Below are 17842 nucleotides of genomic sequence, written 5' to 3'. Positions count from 1 at the left end.
CTACACCACCTTGGCTCTCAGCTACAGACCCAAGTTTGGGAAAGTCTGGTCTAGAACATTGCATATGTTACAACTAGGAATGGCTCTACTGCAGCAAGGGTCCAATCTGAACCCCACAAAACGTTACATACCTTCTGGCTTGAAGTCAAGTCCAATGGCGTGTGCCCCCGCCCCTGCTTGTCAGGCCATTTGCTCTTCAGCTCAGCCACGCTGTCTGCACCCGGCTCCACCAGGGCCTCTCCCAGCTCCATGACCCATTCCTCCTCCTCTTCCTGTTCCAACTCCACGTCGCTGCCTGGGTTAGACGAGGGGGCCGAGATGGGCTCGTCATTCTCACACAGGACATCTGCCCCTGGGGAGTTCAACAGGGAGTTCAGCTGGCATAATGCTTCAAACAGGGCAAAGTATATCAGGCGGTGTAAGAGGCAGCTCCCTTTGTGATTGCTCTGCGACTTGTTCTGGAATTTTAGGGCCAGATTCAACAAACCCTTTCTGCTACTGGAAGCCAGTGCAAGGACTCCCCACCATCTCTTTCCCCAAATCCACTGGAGGCACAAGAACGCCCCCAGAACAGCGCATGGGTAGGGGATGAGAGATTGTCCCATTAGCCCAAGCCTTTCTGCTTGTCAGTGCTGAATTCCAATCTTTCTCTGGACCAGTTTGTTGCCCACCCTCTCCTTCCCCCAAACTTTTAAAAGTCTGGGATATTTATTCAATGTCATCTTCTGTTTGAAATCAACTACATAGCTTATTTTCCCCCACCCCAGTCCAACTAATGCAACATTTGTTGTCTAGACTGCACCCAAAAATAAGTGGACATGACAAAGAGAGAGAGACCTTATAACTGAGCAACTGAGCACAGAGTCCTCTCCTGACGAATGGAATGAGCCCCAAGATCCCCACCTCCCATCCCAGTAAGAACTGCTCCCTCTTGAGTGAGTAACATTCTGGGTGCAGATGACCCAGGTCATCTGCTGGATGGAAATAAATACCTAGTAGCAAGTCAGATGACTTTCGGTCAATGCAAAGTTTCAGCTCTTTTTAAACCAGAAGGGTGAGAATAAAAAGTGGGCAGCCCAACAGCTCCCAGAGGAATCCTTGAGCCCTACTGAGTCCCAGGGACCCTGGAGAGATGATTTACCTGCTTTGATCAGCATCCTGGTAAGGATGGGGGAGCCCATGCCTGCTGCCAGGTGAAGAGGCGTATTGCCGGCCGACGTCTGGGCATTCACATCAGCTCCCAGCTGGACAGAGAAAGGGCACAGGATTAAAGGCTGGCAAGCGCTCTCAGAACAGAGCCAGCCCTTCCCACATACGTGAAGGAGGATGGGGAAGCCATCACTGCACACAGCCAAACCCCACATACCTTCTTCAACAGGTACGTCGCCAGGTTAAGGTTCTCCATCTCCACAGCAAGATGCAAAGGACTCCGGCCGCTCTGCCGCTCGGCTGCATTCACATCCGCTCCCTTCTCGACAAGCAGCTCGATGCAGGCCGGGTTCTTGCACTTCACGGCGAGGTGCACAGGGAAAAGGCCTAACAAAGGAGCAAAGGTTGGTGGGAACGAAGCACCAAAAAGCTGCTTTTGAGGACGGCTGGGGAAACCCCTCTAGGGACAGCACTAAGGCTGTGCAATAAAATCGCTTTATCCTTGAATTTGAATACCGGTATTGAAATAAGTGTTTCAACTAGGCAATATACACCGTGAACAAAAGGTGGAGACTTAACAGCTTCCCAGGGGGTAGCTCAATACTTCGCAGATAATTTGCAAGCACTGACGTCTCCAGCTTTGTTAAGCTCTCTCCTTCCTCCCTCCTAACCAGTAAGAAAGAAGATAAGCCCTCACACAAACCAGCAAACTCTTTTAGCTTCCAGTTATCTTTCCACTTAGAGCTCAGCTAATTATGCAGAGCCTGCTAACAATTCAGGAGCAACCCCAAGAGGCGAAGTAAACAAAGAACTGGAAAGCACTTCTTTCTTTCCTCGCCAGTGAAAAAAAGAGGGGGTGAGAGTATTTTCAGGTGGTGATTATGTTGTTGGTTCCCCCTAAATAGCTTCCCTCCATATTAAAAAGGGTGGTTTTTTTAAATTTAAATGAGACTATCTTTTTGCTTAAGGGACGCGGGTGGCGCTGTGGGTTAAACCACAGAGCCTAGGACTTGCCGATCAGAAGGTTGGTGGTTCAAATCCCTGCGACGGGGTGAGCTCCCGTTGCTCGGTCCCTGCTCCTGCCAACCTAGCAGTTCGAAAGCACGTCAAAGTGCAAGTAGATTAATAGGTACCACTCCGGCAGAAAGGTAAACGGTGTTTCCAAGCGCTGCTCTGGTTTGCCAGAAGCAGCTTAGTCGTGCTGGCCACACGACCCGGAAGCTGTATGCCGGCTCCCTCGGCCAATAAAGCGAGATGAGCGCCACAACCCCAGAGTCGGCCACGACTGGACCTAATGGTCAGGTGTCCCTTTACCTTTAGGGACGCGGGTGGCGCTGTGGGTTAAACCACAGAGCCTAGGACTTGCCGGTAAGGTCGGCGGTTCAAATCCCAGTGACAGAGTGAGCTCCCGTTGCTCAGTCCCTGCTCCTGCCAACCTAGCAGTTGAAAGCACATCAAAATGCAAGTAGATAAATAGGTATCGCTCCAGCGGGAAGGCAAACGGCATTTCCGTGTGCTGCTCTGGTTTGCCAGAAGCGGCTTAGTCATGCTGGCCACATGACCTGGAAGCTGCATGCCGGCTCCCTCGGCCAATAAAGCGAGATGAGCGCCGCAACCCCAGAGTCTGTCACGACTGGACCTAATGGTCAGGGGTCCCTTTATCTTTACCGTTATCTTTTTGCTTGCATGCTTGCTTGCCCTGCCTCCCTCCCTTTGATAAAAAAAGAGAAATTGGTGGGATGGGGGAGTCCTTCTGTGTCAGGGGGAAATGGAGGGGAGAAGATTTAGCTGCCTGCCTAATGCTGAAATGGGAGGTTGGGTACTATGTAAGAATGACGGGGAGGCTGTTTTTCAGTAAACAGTGAAAGCAAATGTGTGTCTACTCACAAACAAGCCCTTCTGAATTCAATGGGGCTTACTCCCAGGAAAGTAGAAGAAGAAAGTTTAGTTGAACTTATGCATGCACAGATTCCACTTAGACCTCTGGGTGAGGAAACAGATGCAACTTGACTAGTAAATCACTTGAAAATATATTAAATGTAATATATGGAGGTTTATTTAATATTTTTATTTGATCTACTACTTTACATTTTAAGGCCCTCCACTGCCACAGGGAGCCTCGTCAAGGCCCTCCGCCGCTGTGGGGAGGTACGGCAGGACCCTCTGCCCCCACGGGGAGGCCCAGCAAGGCTCTCCGCCACCGCAGATATATACCATATTTTTTGCTCTTTAAGACTCACTTTTTCCCTCCCTAAAAAGTAAGGGGAAATGTGTCTGGGGTTCAGAGTATTTTTTTTCTTGTTTTCCTCCTCCAAAAACTACGTGCGTCTTATGGTCTGGTGCATCTTATAGAGCGAAAAATACGGTATATCAAAATATCATGATATTTAGCTGGTGATATATTGTGATGTTGAAAGCCAGATATCACCCATCCCTAGACAGCACACCTCCTGCAGATTATGCACTGCCTTCCCCTCTTGTTTCGAGCTGCTCATAGACATTTACTCTGAAACCAGCCAGCCAGCTGTCACCTGCCTGAGCCTCCAAAACTATCCTGCCGCTTACCATAATAATTAGGTGTTTCCAGGAGCTGGAGGGTGTGGGAGCCGAGGTGACAGAGGAGGGTCTTCAGCATCTCCTCATCCCCCAGCTGCAGCGCCAGGTGCACTACGGAGTTGCCATAGCGATCCAGCAAAGTTGGGTCTGCGCCGGCCTGCAGCAAGAACCCAGCCACCCTAGGCTGGCGGGTGATCACAGCCAAGTGCAAAGGTGTCTGCGGAGAAAATGGGGAGACGGGTCTAATTCTAGCAAAAGAACGGGGCAAATAATCAAGGTGTTTGTCCTAAGTGCAGAGGCCAGATAAACCTCCTTCCCCCCTTCCCATCTAAGCAACGTTCTGGGGTGGCCACTTTCTCTCCACTCCCACCTGAGTAACAGAGGAGAAGGAGGCACTTCTTTGTACAAGACTCAATCATCTACCTGCGCAAGCAACGATCAGACAGGCATACTCTATGTGGATTCACACCTGGTTCAAGGAAACTAGGACCACTCCTCGCTGCTGCCCTTAAACTAAGCAGGGGAGTCCGACACAGTGCCTCCACCCAGATGTTCTTGGACTTCAACTCCTGCCAGCATGGCGGCCCATGGAGAGGAATGGAAGTAGTTGCAGCCCAGCAATAGCTGGAGGTGCCATATTGGCCAGTGCCAAAGTGAACAGGAAGTTCACAAGGAAGAATCCCTGGAGACAAGGGAAAAGTTGGGACCAGCTCATTTTCTTAACTCTTTATGGGGTTACGTTCCAACGCCATGGGGTCTGCTTTCGGCAGTTCTTTTATTCAGTGGTACCTTGGTTGTCAAACGCTTTGGAAGTAGAATGCTTCGGCTTTCGAATGCCGACAACCCAGAAGTGAATGATTCTGTTTTTGAACGTGCCTCGGAAGTCGAGTGGCTTCCGAGGCATCTTTCTCAATTTTTTCAATGGATTTTGCGGACCACCCATTGTGCCTCGGTTGTCAAACATTTCAGAAGTTGAACGGTCTTCCGGAATGGATTACATTTGACAACCAAGGTACCACTGTGTGTGTGTGTGTGTGTGTGTGTGTGTGTGTGTATTTCCGCACATTTCACATAAAATTCCAATACATAATTATTTTTTCTTTAGTTTTGTCAACTTCCCATCCCATTTTCTGTGTTCTTTTTTAAAAAAACAACTGTCTCATTGCTGCACTCTTCACTCTTCTACATCATAACCATAAAACAATAATCTCTCATTCTTCCTGCTGTCGTAGTTCAAATCCTGCTCACATCTTCAACATATTATAACGTTTCTTTAAATGGTGCAAAAAAGGGCTTCCAGTTCTTCCATAAAGCAGTCATCATTAAGTTCTCTTGTTTTAGCTGTTAGTTTTGCTGATTCGGCATCGTCCAGCAACAGCTCCTTCTTAAGACAAAGCCAAGGAGGAGTCTGTGCAAGGCTATCACAGCTCAACAAGCACAAAGGCATGGCAGTATCAGAACTTGGAAGGATGGGTGGGTTTAGTGAAGAGGAGGAGTGGAGGAGTTTGGATTTGATATCCTGCTTTATCGCTACCCTAAGGAGTCTCAAAGCGGCTCACAATCTCCTTTCCCTTCCTCCCCCACAACAAACACTGTGAGGTAAGTGAGTCTGAGAGTCTTCAGAGAAGTGTGACTGGCCCAAGGTCACCCAGCAGCTGGAAGGAAAGAAGCCTTGGTTACCTCTAACTGTCCCCTAAGCAGGTTATATCAGGAGAGATAAAAAAGAGTTCCTTCTACTGAGTGCATGGGGATGAGGTCCGTCCCATCACAAAACATGGGGTGCAAAGGGGTACACAGAGAGCTACAAATAGCTATGATCAGAGGTGGGTGATGATCCAAACTGCCTTAGTTGCAGGACGCTCTATAATCCAGAGGTGGACAATGTAGCTCACAACACCTGGAAGGGCAACACAACAAGCCTCAGCCAACAGCCAGGAATGATGGGAGCTGCAGTCCAGAAGAGGCTGGTCCAGAACAGGGTTTCCCAAACTTGGGTCCTCAGCTGCTGTTGGACTACAACTCCCATCATCCTTGGCCATTGGTACTGCTAGCTGGAAGAAGAGGAGGAGTTTGGATTTGATATCCTGCTTTATCGCTACCCTAAGGAGTCTCAAAGCGGCTCACAATCTCCTTTCCCTTCCTCCCCCACAACAAACACTGTGAGGTAAGTGAGTCTGAGAGACTTCAGAGAAGCGTGACTAGCCCAAGGTCACCCAGCAGCTGCATGTGGAGGAGCAGGGAAGCGAACCCGGTTCACCAGACTACAAGTCCACCGCTCTTAACCACTACACCACACTGGCTCTCAGGGAAAAAAGAGAGATCCTTTCTCACTCTCACGACACACACAAGCCAAACAGTGCTAGGGAATGCAGACAAAAGGATTGGGGGGGTAGGGGGCGGGGAAACTGCACCCTGAAACATCATCTACTATACCTGCTGCAAGTGATTTGCGATGTTGAGGATCTGCTGATTGGGGATGCTGACTGCCACTTGGACCAGCTGGGCAATCACAGCTGTCTGCTCATGGATGATAGCCAGGTGCAAAGGCCTGTGGGGACAGACAAGATTATTGTCTTAAGAGCGGGAAGATGAAGTTCTCGGGAACTGTGCGGTCAGTCGCAGACGGGACAAGAAGCGAGTCCAACTCCTAGCTATGGTCTGTGTGCGTCACCAAGTCCCCCCTTCTACAATTTGCAAAGGAGGATCCAAAACTCCCCCAACATTGGGGGCTTTCCGGTCCAAAGAAGGAAAATGTTTGCTCCGGAAACTACTGGAGGCAATTGAATATTGCAAATGGGACACGTTTTCGTATGAGTGGACTGCGGAACGGCAGAGGACGAGCTGAAGACCAGACAAAGAGTTCTGGTCAGGCCTCTGCTACAGCTCTGTGCTCACAGAGTTTGGATTTGATATCCTGCTTTATCACTACCCTAAGGAGTATTAAAGCGGCTAACATTCTCCTTTCCCTTCCTCCCCCACAACAAACACTCTGTGAGGTGAGTGGGGCTGAGAGACTTCAAAGAAGTGTGACTAGCCCAAGGTCACCCAGCAGCGGCATGTGGAGGAGCGGAGACGCAAACCCGGTTCCCCAGATTACGAGTCTACTGCTCTTAACCACTACACCACACTGGCTGTGGCTCCTCCCTAGCACCACCCTCCAGACTCTTGCCTCCAACAGAAGGATTGCAGGAAGCGGGCAACTGTCCCCCGAATTGTGGAGTCTCTGAGGAAGCCTGCTTGCTCCCACCTCCTCCCACCCACCAGACAGCGCCTGCCCCAAAGGCCCCGCTCCGTCCGCAGCAGACTCACGTGTCTCCGTTCTCGTCCTGAGAGGCAGCCAGGTGCCTCTGCACAGCCAGCAGCATCCGTGGGTCGGCCGTGACTGCGTAGTCGAGAAGAGCCCGGGAGCTGCGCCGAGCGAGCATCAGCATCCACGAGCTGCACTCCTGAGCTAGGGGGACCGGGAAAAGGCACTGTGTGAATGCAACCCTCTGCCGGCGGCCAAACTGGACTTCTTGCACTCGGTCACTGTGCATGAATCCCCCTGGACACAATACCACCCTTGCCAAGCTTTGCCCTACTAGGGCAGGGGGTTGGGGGGCCCCACAGGGTCCAAATGCGACCCTCCATGTCTCTCCTATTGAGACCCACACCTTCCTGCTCCACCCCCTTTTGCTACTTTTGCCTGGGTGGAACGTGCTCTTGGCATCCGATAATGTGTCTTACTTGTCTGGACAGAGAATGTGTGTGCAGAAAACCGCCTTTCGCGAGGCTGCAATGCAGCCTACTGATACAAAAGGTGGGAGCCTCTCTGCCCACTTTTTCCTCTGGCCATCGTGTGCCCACTACCCCTTGAAATGGATGCTCATGGAGGAACACACCCCACCCTGGCTGAAAATAGTTCTCCCCATCCCTGCAACGGGAGGAAGATCACAGGTCCGTGGTGGAGCACGTGGCTTTTACAAGCAGACATTACCAGATTAATTAATTAAGTGTGGAACTAAAAAGCCGGTGGCGCTTGGAGGATAAAGAGTGCCCCCCCCCAGCTATGTGCACATGCCAGAGTCCTACAGCTTGTAGCACCATCGGTTTGGCTCCTGGGGGAGCGGGGAAGGAAGGGGAAGAGATGGGCCACTGTGGCTATGGCTGTCGGAACCGGGGGATAAAGCCAACTGGCTTGGCCCCAGCCGGAGCGTCTCCCCCCTCAGCCTTGCAACTGCGGAGATCCATCAGCGCACTCTCCTGCTGGGTCTGCAGCAGCCACTCGTAGTAGCCCTGGCGCAACTTCTTCAAGGTCTTGTTCCTCTCTAAGGAATCAAGTTCAGCCTTCATGGCTTTTAAACATGGCTCTGCATCCTTTGACGCGGGTGGCGCTGTGGGTTAAACCACAGAGCCTAGGACTTGCCGATCAGAAGGTCGGCGGTTCGAATCCCCGCGACGGGGTGAGCGCCCGTTGCTCGGTTCCTGCTCATGCCAACCTAGCAGTTCGAAAGCACGTCAAAGTGCAAGTAGATAAATAGGTACCGCTCCAGCGGGAAGGTAAACGCCGTTTCCGTGCACTGCTCTGGTTTGCCAGAAGCGGCTTAGTCATGCTGGCCACATGATCCGGAAGCTGTACGCCGGCTCCCTCGGCCAATAAAGCGAGATGAGCGCCGCAACCCCAGAGATGGTCACGACTGGACCTAATGATCAGGGGTCCCTTTACCTTTACCTTTATCCTTTGAGGTTAAATCTTGGACCTCTTGGAAGCTTGAAGGTTCCCAAACCTTCTCTGAGTTACTAACAACAGCTGTTTTAGCAAACTCATCAGCATACCTCTTAGGTGGTTTGCCCTTTGTGGCTCTTTCATATAGAATGTGTATATTTCATTCTATATATTCATATAGAGCAGTGTTTCCCAACCTTTTTTGGGCAAAGGCACACTTGTTTCATGAAAAAAATCTCGAGGCACACCACCATTACAGCCCCGTGACGTCAGCGCGCAGCGTCACGCCGGGAGGGACGCACGAAAGTGTAAGTTTCAATTTTTTCCCTCCCCCTTGCCTTCCTTCTGTGCCAGCCGCCAAAAAGCCAAGAATCGCGGGACCGCCAGCGGAGGGGGGGAGGGCGAGCGGAGGCAGCGGCGAGCCCCGTTCCTCCCCATCCGCCCCATTCCGTGCAAGGAGCGCGAACAGGTGTGAGAAGGGGGTCAAACCTGCGGGTCGGCGCCGGGGAACCTCCAAGCTTTGGGGGTGGGGGGGAGGAGGCAGCAAAGCGAGGCAGGAAGGAGAGCGCGGCTTGGCTGGGTGAGCTTTGGCAGGGGCAGGGAATGAGAGCCACGAGGCAGGCGCTGCGGACGGAGGCGCTGCCCGCCGAGCTCGCAGGCAGCCAGGCAGGCAGACGGCGAGAGCCCCGCGCTGGGCGGCCTCTCCTCGCCGCCGCCGCCCCGCCTCTCGCCGCCCGACTCGCCCGCCTACCTCCAGGCAACATCTCGCGGCACACCAGGCAACATCTCGCGGCACACCAGTGTGCCGCGGAACAGTGGTTGAAAAACACTGATATAGAGAACTCTCCAGCACGTAAGCTGCTTCCGAAACGCCTCTTAACCCCAGACTACTTTGGACAGCACTCGTCTCACAGACGTACCATGCTGCAGCAGTTCTGCGTAGCGCTTTTCCTCCGCAGAGACCCGGCTCCCATCTTCTAATGTTTGCTGCTCCCCCTCTTCCGGCTTGGAAGTTCCTGGCATGTGGATGCCCCTCCCTCCTTGGTAGTTGCCCATCGGGTAGGTGCCAGAGAGGTAGATGCTGCTGTTGCTGCAAGAGCTGTATCCCGCTGAGTGCCAAGGATTCCCAGCTGGGGTAGGCAGGCGTATACACAAAACACAGAGACAAGAGAGAGGTTTCTATATTAGCCCAGTTGTGCTCACAGGGTTGGGTGACGCGTGGCTAGACTTCAGGAGCCTTCGATAAACATTTCAGACTTCTAGCAAAAGGAACCCATCCCTCCCCTGGCAGTCTAGTGGAAAAGCAGGGAAGAGAAGGGGAGAAGAAAGAGAGAGGGGTGGGAGAGGGGGTGGTCCCAACCACTTCTGGTTTTGTCCCTGCCCACAGTCGGCATGCAAGCCCCCTATACACTGTTCGCAAATTGTAGCTGTTGGAAAGCAGAAGGGGGGCAAACCTCAATAAGTCAGGTCTGCACTTATGCACTGCTTTGTCACCAGCTAAGCAAAGACACGGCAGTAGCTCCCAAGCTAATAACGCACTGGCAAAATCACGGCTCAACTTAGGACTTTCAGATATCACATTTGAAACTGGCACTGTTCAGTTTACTGCAGGAGAGTTTGTGAGCCTGTATTCTAGTCGTCAACGGCGACTAGACTTTGCTCCCCGCTTTGCAACCCAGAAACCTTGATCTGCGGCACATTCTCCTTTAAAAATAGAAACCAGCCCCCTGGGCATGCTCAGCTCAGTGCTTACTAATTCTGCAACATCTGACACGCCTGCCGTTTGTTCTGCAGAGCATTGTTATCCAGACCCCCTTCTCTGCGCTGAAGACAAGCTAGTAAATTAAAATAATGACTCCGTCAGAGGGCTGCCTGCTGCAAGAGTGCGTGATTTTGTCTTTGGAAAGAACGCTCGCCTCCCAAGTCACGGGGAAAGGTGTAAAGCGAATGGTAATTAGCAGTTTCCACTTGCAGGAGTTGGAAATGCCTCAACAAATTGCATTGGAAGATCAGCCTTCTCTCTCTCTCTCTCTGTCTAATTAAGCAAACTACTCTGCGCTCTTTTAGCAATTCCACCCCATGATTTGTCCAGCCATCAGCAGCAGTGGCTCACTTAAAACCAGAGATAGAATCGTTTCATATCAAAGAATGTTGTAGAACTGAACTACAGTAGCATCCCCTCCCTCAACCCTTTAGTGGGATGGGGACTCGCTGTAGCTCAGTGGCTAGAGCTTCTATTTTGCATGCATTACACACCAAGTCCAATCACCAGCATGTCCCGGTAGGGCTGGGAGAGACTTGCCTGAATTCCTGGCAAGTCGCTGTCAGTGCAACTGCAGGCAGCACTAAGGTAGGTGAACAAATAGTCTTAAGGCAGCTTCTTACGGTCCTAACCTGCCTTACCATTACACCAAAATGCCTATGCAGATTCTCTGTTTAATCTCTAAGCCAACACAGAGAAGATGTTTATCACATGAAGCACAGAATGAGAAAAGCAAAAAAGTGGCCATTGGGTCATCAAATTGTCAAGCTGTAAGGGACCCCAAGGGTCATTTAATCCAACCCCCCCCTGAAAGGCAGGAATCTCAACGAAAACATCCATGACGGATGTTCTTCCAAAGGCAAGGCAACTGCTTTTTACAGAAGTGAAAGCCTCTCCAAAACGAAGGACATGTTACACCAGCAGAACAAGTGCAAACCAAACAATATGGCTAATCAGAAAGAATGACGACAGGCCATCACTAAAGGTGCTTAGGCTAAATCAGTGTTTCCCCAGTTTGGGTCTCTGGCAGTCTTTGGACTACAGCTCCCATCATCCCTAGCTAACAGGACCAGTGGTCAGGGATGATGGGAGCTGTAGTCCAAAAACAGCTGGAGACCCAAGTTGGGGAAACACTGGGCTAAATAATGGAGACTCCTTTTTTTTTTTTTTAAGCACCAGACAGATGAAAAAAGGTGTAAAGGGAGGGGGTGAGGAAATCACAGAAGAGCTAAAGAAATCCTTTGCCCCTACTTACATGTCAGATGATGTTGGGGAGAGACCCACAACCAAACCATTTTTTAGCACTGCACCCAAGACATCCATGCAAAGGATGGGCCTATCAAGGTTTTATAAACTGACAGCTTAAAACCCAGCTTCCCATGGTCAGGTGGCCTTTACCCCCAAGGAGCTCCGGGGTAGTTGGCTTGCTACAAGAGTGGAAGATGCTCAGGGTTCCACTGCCCAGTGCCAGAATTTTACAGGCTCTCCTGGAGTCTATACTCTGCTGCCAAAACTATTGCAACGAAAAGCCTTCAATCTCAAAACTAGGAAGCCCGCCTAAAGAGCAAGGCATTCCAAACTCCCCAAGCCTACGTCAACAAAGAGCAACGTTTACCTCCGCCAGAACCAAATCCACCGGCTCCACCCCCAGCGCCTCCCATGGGCGAGCCGCCCCCAAAGTGCTGAGGGAACTGGGGCAAGGTCTTCTTCCTCTTCCTCTCCACTTCTTCTTTATCTGCAACCAAGGACACAAGAGGAGAGTCGTCAAAGACAAGGCCCTGCGCTGGCACTGGACAAACAGAAGTAGCAAGACACTTCTTGGTACAAGCTCCCTGTACCTTCCACCACCGGGTAGTAGGTAAACTGCTTGGAGTCACTCACGTCACCCCCTCGCTTGCGCTTCAGCTGAAGGAACACGGTGACCGGGCGCTCGATCTTGGTCTTGTGGTAGGGCGGCGTGCGGAACACAATGGCGTACTGCAAGGACACAAAAGTGTGAACACCTGAGTAGGCCTTAAATGGCAACCCAAGAGGCAGCTCCGACTGATTCAGAGTCAATGTATCATAACGTAAAGGACTTACCGGTAACTATTGCTGTGGGTTAGAGGAGAATCAAAAGCAGAGTTGGATGTCATAAGCACACAGAGAGAAGTGAGCTCAAAATTGACAGGCTCCCTCCTACCCACGGCAGTTTGATAGAGAGATATTCTTGCAGCACCCGACAGATTAATTCCCATGAGGCAGAGCAGCAAAATATTAGAAATATGGGAAGCTGCCTTCTACTGAGTCAGACCACTGCTCCATCTTATGCTGCAGCGAGACTCCTTACGGGGTCCTCGCCGCGAGATCACATTCATCCGGTGCTATACCAGCTGCACTGACTCCCGATGGGGTACAGGATCAGGTTTAAGGTGCTGGTTTTAACCTTTAAAGCCCTATACGGCCCAGGACCCTAGTACCCACAGGACCACCTCTCCTGGTATGTCCCACAGAGGAACTTACGGTCTTCAAACAAAAACATCTTGAAGGTCGCAGGCCACAGAGAGGTTAGGCTGGCCTCAACTAGAGCCAGGGCTTACTCGGCTGTGGCTCCGATCTGGTGGAACGCTCTGTCACAAGAGACTAGGGGCTCTGCGGGACTTGACATCTTTCCACAGGGCCTGCAAGACAGAGCTGTTCCACCAGGCCTTTGGTCAGGGCACAGCCTGACTCCCTCCTTTGGCAATCTTCACAGAACTTTAGCCTAATGGTTGCCATCAATTTGATTTGAATTAATTTTATAATGAAATGATTTTAGAATGTTGTACTATTTTATTGTTGTTAGCCGCCCTGAGCCTGGCTTCGGCTGGGGAGGGTGGGATATAAATAAAAAATTATTATTATTATTATTATTATTATTATTATTATTATTATTCAGTATTGTCTACACTGTCTGGCAGCTGCTTCCAGGGTATCTGGAAGAAGTTTCTAGCCCTACCTAGAGACACCAGGGATTGAACCTGCTGCAGACAAGGCCACTGAGCTACAGCCGTTGCCCAGTTAAGTATTAACCCTTCTAAAAACCCGCCAGCCAGCAGGAGAACCATCACAATACAGTGTCCAAAAATAGCTCAGCAGGATTTCACGAGCCTACAATATTGAACAGAGCTGAGGCGTCCAGGGAAATATACCTCTAGAAACGGATCATCAACTAGGACAACTGCTGCAGCTTATTCCGCATCTTGGCCCCAAGTCCCAAATGATGTGTCTGAAGAAATCAGTTTCGTCCATGCCTCCCCTGCAGCTGCCAAGTCACTCACCTCACCCAGGAATAGCAATGAAAATGGGCAGGTACAGTGGTGCCCCGCAAGACGAATGCCTCGCAAGACGAATGCCTCGCAAGACGGAAAACTCGCTAGACTAAAGTTTTCCGTTTTGGAGGTGCTTCACAAAACAAATTTCCTATGGGCTTGCTTCGCAAGACGACGATGTCTTGCGAGTTCCTGCTGGGTTTTTTTCCTTTCCCCCCGCTTTTTCTAAGCCACTAAGCCGCTTATCAGCTGATCCGATCAGCAGATAAGCCGCTAATAGCGCTAATCCTTCAATGGGCTTGCTTCGCAAGACGAAAAAACCGCTAGATGAAGAGAATCACAGAACGGATTATTTTCGTCTTGCGAGGCACCACTGTAGTTGCCTGGTTCATGACCTAAAGTAAGTCGCACAACTATGCAGAATAGAGTTTTATTGCCCTCCGAGCTTTATTGGAAGGAAAACCCAGTTTCCCAGGGCTTGCATTCACTGGTCGCGAGAGGCGAGCAAACCAGGGAAAGGAGATGGGCTTTCCAAATATCTTGCGAAGCTCATCAGGTTTAAGAGGTGACAACAATCCAAAAGCATATGCTTCGGACCTATGTATACTAACATAACCTCTCATTTTCCCCAGACAGGTGAAACTCCAAGCACACATTTACAATCCTTAAATTCCTATGCACACAAAACCTGGTGGTCTTTTACCTGTCTTTTAGCCTGGTGCCACACGGAATGCTACACAATCTTGGCATCTAATTGCTCAAGCTGACAAGAGACTTGCTCTGCAAGACTGATCTTTTGAGTGGGACCCAGGCCTCCCACCACCCAACCGGTACCTGTTTATGTACATCTGTAGGGGAGAAGTCCCCAAAGGCCTGCCAGCCATTCTCATCATCTTCATAAAACCGCACCTCAATATCATCTGGAGAAGGAAAAGAAAAGTTATTTCCCTTGTGAGCAAGCACCAACCCACCCTGTCTCAGGTCCCAGGCATCTGAACTAGCACAGGGTCTCATTTATTAAGGTCTTCTCTCTCTCCACACACAATACATTCTCAGTGCATGCAATCAATACCACTATGTGACCACAGTCCAGCCCTCTAGAGCAGGCATCCCCGAACTCAGCCCTCCAGCTGTTTTGGGACTACAACTCCCATCACCCCTAGCTAACAGGACCAGTGGTCAGGGATGGGAATTGTAGTCCCAAAACAGCTGGAGGGCAGAGTTTGGGGATGCCTGCTCCAGAGCATCATTTTCTCCCTTTCCCGAGCCATTTTCAGGCCACAAGTCTCCTCCGCAGCCACATGGGGTCTTCCTTCATTCCTTCTCCTTGTGCTAATGAAGAGCCCTCCGAGGCCCAATTTACAAAGGGACCGTCTGCCTTGGAAAGCAATGTTTACACTTGCTTCTTCTGAAGCAAGCCTGGCAGAAACGCAACAAGTTGTCCTGTTCCATTCTAACAAATTTATTTACTTTTCGCAATCCTATTTTCTAGGGTTGTAGCTGGGCTCCCTGGGACCTTAAGATGAAAGGGCAGGTAAGAAAGTGTATAAACAATCATATATATCTGTCTGTATTTGGAAAATCCTAGCCAAGTGAAGTAGTCTTGAGAACAAAGAAACAACCAATACAACCAGGTCAGAATTTGGTCTCCATCCAGATTTCTGAAGAATGTTTAACAGGAGTACAAGGAATCAAGCTCTTAAGACTCACAGGCATAATTGGAGAGGGTACCTCCAACCTTTTTAAGCCTGTGGGCACATACAGATTTTTGAACGGATGTTGTGAGGACATCCTTTTCTGGTCACTTCTGTTCCTCCAGATCAACGCCCCCCAAGCCCAGCCCACAGAAAAGGACCATGTGCACAGGCTTCTTTCCCAATGGATCTGAGTAAAAGTGAGATCCAGCAGAATCAATCCGAGCCTTCAAAAGCACGCAGAGATGAAATAATAAGTGTGCCACTGCTCTTGAAAAATCTTCCAAGAGAAACCATCCTCATAACCTCACGACCAAGGAGGCAGTGGCTTGGTCACCTTGTTGGCAACCCCGTCACCTTGTTGGCAACCCCGTCTGATGCTTCCTAATGTTCAAGACCTCGGGTGCCACTCCCCCAAAAACATCAACAAATGAAAGATAAGGAAATAAGGGGAATAAGGGACAGTGCTCACCTTTCTGGACTTTATCACACAGCAGGTAAACTTCATCCCCGCCTCGCACGGAGCCAGCTGTCTTGTCCATTCTTGAGATCTTCAGGTTGGAAGCCCCGGGAGATTCTGAAGAGCAAGGAAAAGGCAGAGCTGTGTAACTGAGATCCAGGCAGCTTTTTTGTATGTAATCATGAGTACAAATGTGAGAAAAGGGACTCCATACGAGAGCCACATTATTTCAAGCCAAATGTGCGCCTAGAGAGTCACAAATTTTGGCTAGCCTCAGAAGCCCATTATTTTTTGCGATTACCATCAACCCACCCCTCTCATGTACTCTAGCCATGCACCCAGAAGGTTCAGGGAAGGAATGTGTCAGTCTTTCCATTTGTGCGAAGCTATGGAGACTGAGGAGGAGAAGGGACCTCCAAAACGTGGTGCAGAGAGAGATTCAACTCTTTTCCATGTTCTGCGCAATGCAAGGAGATCTTGGTAGAAGGCCTCACTACACACTCAGACAGGAAGTGATTTATGGCTACTACAGTGGTGCCTCGCAAGACGAAATTAATTCGTTCCGCGAGTTTTGTCGTCTTGCGATTTTTTTCGTCTTGCGAAGCACGGTGTCGGGAAAATTTTGGAAAAGCTTCAAAAATCACCAAAGTCTTTAAAACCTCAAAAAAGGCTACCACATCGCGTTCTATTGAGTTGCTCCTCAAAGTCAAGTCGCAACTGTATTAATGGTGTTAAGAAAAAGGAAACAAACTTGCAAGACGTTTCCGTCTTGCGAAGCAAGCCCATAGGGAAAATCGTCTTGCAAAGCAGCTCAAAAAACAAAAAACCCTTTCGTCTAGCGAGTTTTTTGTCTTGCGAGGCATTCGTCTTGCGAGGTACCACTGTACTTGCCACCTGGTGGCCATAGTTTGTGGTGTCTCCCATACAGCCTAGTTCCCCACGCCCCACCTGAGCTCGTAAGCTCTCCAGCACAAATGTGAAGACTTGAAATTAGTGTTCTACAAAGTCTGTAAGACCCAAAATATCAACAATCAGGCCCTGGGGAGAAGGATGGCATACTCCTCTCAACAGATGTGTCAACCTTGAGGCCTAAATGCAGCTGTGGTGGTCTTCCCAATATCAGAGATCACGCTGAAGACAGGAGTTCCAGGATTAAAAACAACAACGTGATAAGTTGTGTGCATTTGTTTGACCCCTTTACATGGTTTTGTATGTATTGTGGCATTATACGCATTGTGACTTGCTGTTCTTTTTTTATTGCTAACGGTTTAGTATTTATTTATTGTAATTCTTAAGAGCGTTAAGCAGGGGTAGGGAACCTAAGGCCCGTGGGCCAGATGCGGCCCAATTGCCTTCTCATTCCAGCCCACGGACGGTCCGGGAATCAGTGTTTTTTTACATGAGTAGAATGTGTCCTGTTATTTAAAATGCATCTCTTGGTTATTTGTGGGGCATAGGAATTTGTTTATTTCCCCCCAAAAAATATAGTCCGGTCCACCACATGGTCTGAGGGGTGGTGGACCAGTCCACAGCTAAAAAAGGTTGCTAACCCCCAGCGTTAAGAATTTATGTTTAATTACAGTTTGCTGATATTTAATTTCATTGTGCACCATTATATTCTAATGGATTACTGAGCGTTGCTTTATTTGAAGTAAGTTGTTTATTTTAACGTTATGTATGCATTATGACTTTTTTTGTACTGGATCAGCTTGTTACAAGGTGTGTGCGTGATTTTTGTCATCTCTTTAGCTTGCAAACTGCCTTCCGTATAGTAATATAGAAAGGAGGCATACAAATAAAAAGTGAAATGAGAGCCAGTCCTGCAAGCTAGCAGAACTCTTCTTAAGAACATAAGCAGCTGGATGAGGTCAAAGCCCCATCCATCCCAGCAAGATAAAAAGGTAAAGATAAAGGACCCCTGGACAGTTAAGTCCAGTCAAGGGCAACTATGCGGATGGCAGCACTCATCTTGCTTCAGGCCAAGGGAGCCGGTGTTTGTCCACAGACAGCTTTCCGGGTCATGTGGCCAGCCTAAACCGCTTCTGGTGCAACGGGACACCGTGATGGAAACCAGAGGGCATGGAAACACCGTTTACCTTCCCGCCACAGCAGTACCTATTTATCTACTTACACTGGTGTGCTTTCAAATGCTAGGTTGGCAGGAGCTGGGACAGAACGATGGGAGCTCACTCAGTCACGGGGATTTGAACCGCCGACCTCCCGATC

The 17842-nt window shown here is 49.8% G+C and overlaps 1 protein-coding gene across 2 annotated transcripts in view; it reads right to left on the bottom strand.

The window, feature by feature from the left end:
- The window catches only part of NFKB2 (nuclear factor kappa B subunit 2), an 85066-nt gene that overhangs the window by 3138 nt on the left and 64086 nt on the right, over positions 1 to 17842 (bottom strand). For both annotated transcript variants that reach the window (XM_081191600.1, XM_081191599.1), the window contains 11 exons: positions 15629 to 15733; positions 14297 to 14382; positions 12011 to 12149; positions 11788 to 11907; positions 9331 to 9540; positions 7015 to 7156; positions 6139 to 6253; positions 3715 to 3922; positions 1367 to 1536; positions 1142 to 1244; positions 132 to 352 (listed from right to left, as the gene is read on the bottom strand). In XM_081191600.1, the coding sequence (XP_081047726.1) occupies positions 132 to 352; positions 1142 to 1244; positions 1367 to 1536; positions 3715 to 3922; positions 6139 to 6253; positions 7015 to 7156; positions 9331 to 9540; positions 11788 to 11907; positions 12011 to 12149; positions 14297 to 14382; positions 15629 to 15733 (1619 nt within the window). The remainder of the gene's footprint in view (positions 1 to 131; positions 353 to 1141; positions 1245 to 1366; positions 1537 to 3714; positions 3923 to 6138; positions 6254 to 7014; positions 7157 to 9330; positions 9541 to 11787; positions 11908 to 12010; positions 12150 to 14296; positions 14383 to 15628; positions 15734 to 17842) is intronic.

This window comes from Podarcis bocagei (genome assembly GCF_964188305.1).
Source record: "Podarcis bocagei genome assembly, chromosome: 4".
In the NCBI taxonomy this organism is placed as follows: Eukaryota; Metazoa; Chordata; class Lepidosauria; order Squamata; family Lacertidae; genus Podarcis; species Podarcis bocagei.
The sequence above is the reverse complement of the archived record's forward strand: the minus strand, read 5'-3'. Positions and strand labels throughout refer to the sequence as shown.